Below are 9,014 nucleotides of genomic sequence, written 5' to 3' on the forward strand. Positions count from 1 at the left end.
GCGAACCGAGCAAATGGCTTCTGCAGGATGAAGGTGACCCCGCTTGGGGCCTCCGGGGACTCGGGGGTGCGTGGACGTACCTCGAACCCCTTTGGACCGTGTGCGATGACGCTTCTCCTCGGCGTCCACCTCCATCTGGGGACAGATGAGCAGGGGGTCAGTGTCCCTCTCCGGCAGGCCTGGGTCAGCAGGCACTCGCTGTGCCCTGGCATCTTAGTGCCAGTGCTCGGCTCCTGCTCCCCTCCGCCAGGGAGGCCTCTACCTGGGACTCGGGGAGGAGGGCATCCAGTCCCCGCGACGGGTCGGAAGGGCCAGGCCGGACCACGGCCTTGCAGTGGACATTTCCAGGAGGCCCCGCCGTGTGGTGGACCAGCCTTGAGCTTATCCTGGCCCCTCCCTTTCAGAGCATTGGTCGGGCTGGTTCTGAGCTGAGCTCTGTGCTGAGAGGGTCACACAGCCCTGCGTCTGCAAGGAGGTTCTGCCTGACGGATTCTCCTTGTGACTGGGAGGGGCTCTCTGCTCACACCAGTGAGAGGAGTGGGCATCACAGACGACATCAGAACTGGGGGCTCTCATTGCCATCCAGGTCCTGGGGGGCAGTCACTGTCCACGGTGATCTAACTCGTCAGGAAGCCTCTCAGGGGCTCGGCCCTTTCTCACAGTGACCCGCAGGTCTGACACCCTGGGGACTACCAAGTGCTTTCACGTGTGGCCTGGTAAACCCCTCACCACAACCCCGGGAGGGTGTCTTTATCTTGTTACTTCTGCAGACCCGACTGACCCACGGACACCCAACAGGAAGTTTGGGTGTAGGGCCTGGGGACCACACGAGAAACACACTGTGGCTGTGTGGACATGTGCTCATGTCTGCACGAAGTATTTCCACAGCATGAGAATACTTTACACATGAAAAACTGCACACGGGAGACTCTAGCCCCCAGAGCAGGGCCGGTGGGAAGGAGCAGAGAGAAGATGGCGGACCCTCGGGAGGCAGTGGCACAACCGCTCAGCCCCCTCTGGACCCCCGGCGCCCCGCAGGAGGCCGCCAGAGGTGAAAAGGGCAGCCAGCCTGCCCCTGCAGCAGAAAGCTGACGGCTGACAGGGTGCGGCCCACACAGGGGGGCCGTCAGGCGTCGCAGCCTCACGCGGCAGCTCCCAACACTCCATGCCCATCACCTGAGCACCGAGTGTCTGGGGCACGGCATGCCCAGGGCATGGCAGGACAGAAACAAGGTCTGCGCCTCTGGAGGCTTCATGTCTGCTCATGGGAGACCTGTCCATTCTCATGCAAGACTGCGATGGGAGCCAGTAAGAATTTCAGAAAAGGAGGAGGAGCCTGCGAGAAGGGGGTCACTGAGGGAAGCCTGCTTGGGAAAGTGGTGATGGCGGAGGGCCGCCTAAGTGTAGGAGGGAGGGAGCCTGTCCCTGAGCTCGCACTCAGACCCTGCACGTGCTGCTGTTCAGTGAAGGACTGGACCAGAGCGAGTGAGGCCGCTGCCTGGTGATGGCAGGCCAAGGGGGTGGCAGGAGGTCGATCCCTACGAGAGCACAGGGTGGGGTGCTTGACTCAGAAGGACGGGGCGAGGGCATAGGCCAGAGGGAGGGACGCTTTGGGGCTGGGGCGACCTGGGGCGTGGCAGTCACCTGGCACCCACACAGCTGGAGTCACCTAAGCACAGTGGGGTGGGCAGTGTGGGCAGGGCAGCGCCTCACAAGCATGTTTCAGAAAAGCAGTCGATGGCGGGTTGAGAGCAGGCAGGGGGGCAGGGGTGGGGTCAGGAGAACTGTGAGGCAATGAGGGTCGCTGAAAGGACAGAGCCGCCACAGCGCCCCGACAAGTCCCTGCCAAGCACCCTGAGTGCGCAGCTGTCCAGGGAAGAGGGAGGTGCGGGCGCAGGAAGCGGACCGAGGAGACACGGAGGGGAACAGGAGGCAGCGCTGGGGCCTCCGCTGCCCACTCCCGTCACCGGCTCGTGTGCCTGGGGCAGGACCCCAAATGCAGGCGCACTGCGTGGGTCTGCACGGTGCCACAGCAGTGCTGGGCGCTCAGCGCTCCAGCTGCTCTTCTAGGGGAGCAGCTCCCAGACCCTGTGCGACACCAGCAGAGCCCAGCAGCCAACAGCACGTGGGCAAAGCTGCAGGAGCACTGACAGGGGTGAGGACCCTGGGTGCTTCCACGGGAGCCGCGTGCTCCCGAGTCAGGGGACGCCTCCAGCACACCAGGTACACTAAGGTGACGGGTAAAATCTATTCTTCAAGGGATTCAGAAAGGAGGGAACCTTTGCACCAGGGGAATGGGCTGAGAAACATTCTCAATGTGGGATGAGGGGTGGAACATGGCGTGCTGGTCTGACCCTCCCTGGGGGAGTGAGCAGAGGGGCGTCCTGGGGCAAGTGCAGTTTGAGCGGGTTTAAAAGCTTAATTGCAGGTGTCGAGTTTTGAAAGTGTGTGCGCGGGGCGGGCGTGTTGAGGGGAGTGTTCCAGGCAGAGGGAAGGGATGTACAAAGGCCCTGAGGCCAGCAGGCACTGTGGTGGCTCCAGGGGCCAGGGGGCCCTGCTGGAGGACAGGGGCTTCTTTTGGTAGGGCGCAGGCTGCTCCAGCCTTCCTTGAGGGACTCAGGCCAGTTTCTGTCCCTTACTCATACATGGTGTCCGAAGGACAGATCTGCGTTCACAACTCCAGCTGTCACTCAGGAGAGAACGGCCACCTTGGGAAGGGCAGTGAGGCTGGCTCTTTTCGGTGGGTATTGAATCGAAATACTCGGCCTCTTTCTCTAACTGTTCATATGCTCGTATAAGAATTGCATTACTTTTTACTTTAAGTGCATTGTTTTTTACGTATGGAGGACAACATTACTTTCTTCTAGGTGGACAGGTAATTCCGCCATTAATCACTCACTAAACAAGTAATACTTTCCCCGCTGGCCCCAAATACCCCACCACAGTGGGGCTGATTTGGGGCCACCCTGTGCTGCTCCTCGACCCGCTTCCCCCATTGCTCCTGCTGACTTCCAGGCCCTGGGACGTCAGCCTCTTCACCACCAGGGTGTCATGAGGCGACTCACGGAGGCGTGTGGTGCAGCACCCAGTGGGCTAGTCAGTGCTGGTCTTCTCTTCCTCCGCAACTCCCAGCACAGTAAAATGAACTGTCGAAAATGATTCAGACTTTGCACCGCTACAGGTGTTTCCAAATGTGCAAACTGCCAGGGCGGTTCGCGTTAAGCAGATCACATACAATGTGTAGTCCGAAGCACGCATGGAGGGTTTCCATCTTCCAGTGTTCACACCTGAAACTGTCAGGTCAAGCCTACCTGACACCAAGAACCCCTCCCCGTTCAACCCCGCCTGCCCTCCCCGAGCCCACCCGCCATCAGGAAGAGAAGACTGATCTGCACCAAGCTACGCGACTTTGAGTTGCTTCTTTTGTCGGTTCTGAGACCAGAGCCAGGGGAGCTGCACTTGGTGCTGTGACGGTTCGCAGCCTTGTTCCAACATGTCGGTTCTCATCTCTCCTGGAACTGGAGGAAGGTAACCTACTATCACTGCCTGGTTTCTGATTCTGCCCCTAGTAACTTATGTTTAGAAAAATCATCCTTGAAGAGCTACCTTCATATTAACCCTTTTAAGTCCAGTGATTATTTTTATAATGAGGATAGGTTTTTGTGAAAACTTTGAATAACATGATGCTTTTAAAAAAGTCTTGCTTTATGCTGTTACGCTTTAAAAATTTATTTTGGAATCCATAAAAGCTATCAGAATGACTTGAAGAGAGCAAGAGAGTCATTCTGTGACATGTAAACTCTGCACTTGGAATCAAGACTTATTTACGACTGACTTTCCCCCCCTCCTGCCCCAGTGCAGTGCACTTTCCTCAGGCCCAGTGAGGACGACAGCCCCTCAGCCACCCAGCAGCACCCAGCAGCGGGGTCCCCGCGGGCCCGGGGCTGCTCTGTGCCGGTGCCGCAGGGAGCCCGAGGAGAGCTGGGCGCAGGCTCTGGGGACAGGGGCAGACAGCAGCGGCCCTCGTGCTCTCCCCTGAGCGTGCTGACACGTGTCCCTGCACACTGTGACGTGCTCTCCTCCGGCAGGATGAGGGCAGGAGAGACTGCAGCCCTAGGCTCCACAGTGGGCTCCGTCCCACCTCCCTCCCACAGCCCCTCCTCAGTTATCTAGGCAGCAGTCACCCATCCGGTCCATCAGCCAGGCGCTCTCGTCCCCTCCGGAGGCCGCCCTTCGGTCACTGCACTGCTCGTTAGCACCACGAGGGCAGACCACAGCAGAGCTGCGTTCCGTGTGTCAGGCTGTGACTGGGAGGAAACCTGGGCACTAACAACGGGAATGAGACGCTGCCAGCAAAACGCAGTGCTCAGGTCACACTGCACACAGATGGCTTCTTGCATGTGCCTTTATTCCCATGGGTCACTAACTGAGACCCCCCCCCCCACACACACACTGATGGCTCTCAGGGCAGAAAAGTCCACCTGTAAAGGTCAGCAAGAATCAGAAATTCTACACTGTAGTTCTTGCATGGTGTTTAGAAAAAGTACTATAGCAAATAAATATTCCTGAAATATGACAAGATTTTCAGTTTTAGTGAAATTAATGTGGTGCAAACATGTTAAAATTTAGGATTTTCACCCCATTTATACTAAGAGACAGATGGAATTGTTATTAAGAGGTTGCAAAGTTACAGAGATTAGCAGGTTTGTAGTTCACGGCATCATGGCTTACAATTTTCAATTCCAATTATCCAACCTTGTAGGATGGAAATAAGGAAAAACTTAGCAAATGAACAGGATCAAAGTCGTGGTGTGCCGACCCTCACTCTCCCTTTGCCTCCTCCCCACCACTGCTTCGCCAGTGAGGGCGGTCACAGTGGATGGACCCTCAGAAGAAAGAGGCCCCCTCAAACCCCTGGCCTCTTCACCCCAAGACACTGGCTGCTCGGGGAGGGCAAGGCTGGTGTCAACAGTGGTGTGTGTGACTGAAACAAGGAAACAGTTTCTGGGCGAGAAAGGACAGTGAACTTGCAGCTAGCGCCTCCCCCTGCCGCCATGGGCCATGAGCTCTGATGCCCCCGTTCCAATCACCCTTGTCCCTCCTGAGCCACGTGTCAGAAGGCTCACTTCCTGTTTCCCGTCCTCCCTGCAGGCCCCTCTGCTCTGCACCCCGCGGCCCTGCCAACCGGTAGGGACTACCTCTTCCCTCCCCGACCTTCCTTCTGGCGCTCTGCATCCCAGTGATACCACTTCTAGAATCCGTCTCAGAGGCCACAGGGACCTGCTCCCCAAACGCCCCAAACGCCTTATCAGGGCCCACCCTCGGCCAGGCATCCGAGGGCTTTACCACCTCCCTGACTCCTGGGCTCCGGCCAGGTTTTGCCCCAGTCTCTGCACACTTAGCAAATGCCTCTGCCACTCCACACACTCTGGGAGGGCTCGGACCTGTGTCACTGACACTAACCGCTCATTTCCACCTCGACCCCACACTTCTAGCTGCTTCCAGAGCTGCTGCCGCCATCGCCCATGCAAGCCCTTTATAGTGACAGTCACAGGACTTGTCTGCAGACGCCCTTTCTCCCTGTCTCGCAGCTGTTTGCTGCTCTGTCCCCACCCCGGCACTTTGCAGATTTCCTGCTGACGTGTGCTTCTCCGCACTGTGGTCCGAAGCGCCCCTTCCTCCCCCCACTCAGCCATCGCCAGAGGAGAGTCTGTGACAGTGACATCAGTCCAGCACGGCCTAGTGGCTATTTCCTCGGTAAATGGAGCGATCGCTCTTCGGTGTGAAACCTGACAGTCTTTCTCCACTCCTCTATCGAACAATTTATCACCATCCGGGTTTTGCAGCTGTCTTCTCTTGTTGCCATTTCTTTCCATCTCCCTGAACACAGCCAAGTTCAGAGACCAATCCACCAGGACGAGTCATTGTGGTTGTGTCTGGGTGCTTGTCCCTCACGAGTTTGCTTCCTTGTGGACCCACTGCGTTCACAGCTGCGAGCTGGGACCTTATCTGGCATTTCCGTCCATGGAAGAACCCAGAGTGGCTTCCTGTTGGCCAGTCTCAGCCCCAGAAACAGTGTGCACCTTTCTTCGCTTCACCTGCAGACGCACACACGGGCACACGGGCCGCACAGCCGGCGGCGGAGCAGCGGTGAGGACGGCCGCTCTCCCTGCAGCCCACGTCCTGCCCAGTGCGAGGGAGCCGCTCTGCCGTGTGCGAGCCGCCTGCAGACCCGCGCGTGCTTCAGCGGTGGCTGCCCTGTGACAGATGCTGCTCTGTAGGTCGCTGTTCTTCGTGTGTCAGAAACCACCACTGTCTCCCCAGGTAAGCACCTGTGGACTGAGCTCAGGTTCTGGGTGGATACACAGCACCCCCCAGAACGCGTGCGATGTCACTCACCCAACCACCCCACAGAGCCCACCAGAGGACACTCAGGGATTTACTTCCTTCAGTCACTTTGCTCCACTGTGAGAAGGTCCAGTATCACACTTCTTTGTGCTATTTCCATAATGTAGTTTTCTAAGATGACATTGACAGGACTGCTGGACAGTGTAGAAATACCTACATTTTTTTCATTAGTAAAAATGTAAAAAATGCAGATGCCTGCGTGTGACCTTGGCAAGTAACACTGCACACCTCACTGCTGCTGACAGTCCCCCCACTGACTGTGAAGCCGGGAAGCCTGTGTCCTTTGGGTCTCTTGCAAGTTGTCTGCTGTGAAGTTATTATTTTCACCCTTGCTTACTTTTCTTCTTTTTAAAACCACATCAATTTGTAATAGCTCTCTGTATATTAAGGTATCAGCCACTTTGTCCACCTTATCTTTTGTAAGTATTTTCTTCTAGCTTTCTTTCCCTTCACTGGTGGTATTTTTTCCCGTGTATGAGTAAAAGTGTAGGTCAGCCAAGAGCCCCTCGCCCCTGGACAGACGGCCCTCCCTAGCTGCTGTGTCTGCCCAACGCAGGGGTAGGCGCTTGGCAGCCAGCCCACAGCCAGGGCGCCCGCCGCCTCCAACTGACACCGCCCTTCCGGTAGACGTGGACCAGAAAGAGAGATGGCTCACAAGAGACGGGAGGCCCGCTCTGGGTCAGCTGTACGTGGTGCCCCACGTCCCCATGGGCCGGCCACTGAGACAGGCCCTTGAGCTGTCTGGTCTGGATGAGTATTTTCCAACTGAACTTCTCCTGCACCGAATTTCAGATGAAGTGTGGCACAAAAATAAAATTCAAAGATTCAAATATGCTTTGACATAGAAATGTATTAATAGAACTGTCTGCTTATATTAATATTTAAATTGCCCTATCACTGTCTGGTTTATAATTTTTTAAAGTTCAGTTTTAAAAAATGTTTTACTCACTTTTTGTGGGGCAGAAAATACTAAAAGAATAAAGAACAGAAAACTACACGAGCTACAGCTGCAAATGCTAGAGCATGTAGTCTGCGAGCATCTGTGCTCCCCGGAGACAAAACACAGACTGTTCCACAGAGACTGTTCGGAAATGAAACGTCCCAGAGATGGCTAAAAGGGCAGCGTACGTGGATGGTGGAGAGAAAGGGCTGGGCCTGGACTCCGAGAAACAGTTCGCTTTTCCCAGGGCGCCCCTCGCCCTTCGAGTCCTACTGGCAGCCACTGCACAGAGCCCCACAGACAGTCCCCAGGTGCTCAGGGAGGGGGACGTGGGCTGTGAGCACTGGGGTCTGGGAGGAGCACGGCCCTGCCTGAGGAAAGAGAGGGGTGCCCCTGAGCAGCCTGTGATGGTGTGGCCTGTGTGGCTGTGGTCACCTCCCTGGGCTGTCACTGCCGGGCATGTGAACGGGCCATGTGCTTCTCCCTGGGACAGGCCCCACCCAGTGGACACACCCAGCCCATCAAGGAGTCTTCAGAGGCCATGAGTGATAGGAAACACAGTCATGGGGGGAGCTCTTCACGAGGTGGGAAGGGAACCCTCGGACCTGGAGTCACTACAGGCAAGAGCAGAGGCGGCTCAGGAGAGCACCAGGGAAGACATGGCGTAATGCTGGGATGACGGAGCGGGGAGGACACGGGGCAGGGGGCAGTCTGGCTACCCTGGGGAGTGGTCAAGCCAACCTAGGTGGAACTGTCCAGCTGGGGTCTGTGCACCAGAGGGGGGATGTGGGACTGAAGGACGTGCAACCCCTCTGCCACCCTCGCTTTGTCTGAATTTGGGGTTCATGAGGCCAAAGGTGGGATTTTGAAGGAGAGTTTCAGGAGGGAGGCAAACTCCAAGTTGGACGGGCCGTGAGGAGAGCGCCACCCAGGGCTGGCCCCAGGGGCAGAGTCAGTAAGAGCTTGAGGGGGTCAAAGAAAAGCAGCTGCTCTCCACGTTCGACTCCCAGGACAGGTCGCAGTGTCTGCCAGAGAGCGAGCAGTGACAGACAGGAGAGGAGAGGGTGCCAGGAGGGAGGACCTCGGGGAGGAGAGGGTGCAGAGAGGTCTGAGGAGGGCGGCAGCAGGGCCCACAGGAAGCAGGTGGCCGACAGTGGTCATCCAGACCGGCAGCCTAATGCGCACCAGGGCCCACGAGCACGGCTGGCCTCACACCTGCACGTGGGGCACATAAGCCCACAGGCCAGCGGGTGGACAGCGCACCACTTTACCTTGCAGGAAGTCTTCTCTCCTAGGAATGGAGGCAGCGTGACTCCCTGGGCAGGACCCGGAGTCAGGGGCGCTCTAGGCTCTAATCCTGGTCCTCCCAGCTCGTGACTGGCAAAGTCACTTCCTTTCTCTGTGCCTCGATGTCTCCATCTGCAAAGACACGAACGACAATGAGAAGTGCCCAGGGGTTGCACCAGCACCTCAGGAAGCAACGTCAATGGACAATGTGCGCTTTGCCATGGTCAGCAGGGACCCTCGCTTCCTCCAGGACCAAATGTTTGCTTTCTAGGGGCAGCGGCTCCCCAGAGGGTGATTCTCCTGCTCTCTCGGCCTGGGGAAAGGGTCTCCCGGGGACATGCTCAGGCCATCCTGCCTGGGACAGGCCATCTGGGAAGAA

General features: G+C 57.2%; 1 protein-coding gene across 1 annotated transcript in view; it reads right to left on the reverse strand.

The window, feature by feature from the left end:
* The window catches only part of MYT1L (myelin transcription factor 1 like), a 106,126-nt gene extending 97,463 nt beyond the window's left edge, over positions 1 to 8,663 (reverse strand). The window contains exons 1-2 of the mRNA XM_053666884.1: positions 8,620 to 8,663; positions 81 to 135 (exon numbers count right to left, since the gene is read on the reverse strand). Of these exons, the coding sequence (XP_053522859.1) occupies positions 81 to 135 (55 nt within the window). The 5' untranslated portion in view covers positions 8,620 to 8,663. The remainder of the gene's footprint in view (positions 1 to 80; positions 136 to 8,619) is intronic.
* Positions 8,664 to 9,014: the final 351 nt, after the last annotated feature.

The sequence above is a fragment of the Artibeus jamaicensis genome, unplaced genomic scaffold, assembly GCF_021234435.1.
Source record: "Artibeus jamaicensis isolate MK-2021 breed Jamaican fruit bat unplaced genomic scaffold, CSHL_Jam_final contig_465, whole genome shotgun sequence".
NCBI lineage: Eukaryota > Metazoa > Chordata > Mammalia > Chiroptera > Phyllostomidae > Artibeus > Artibeus jamaicensis.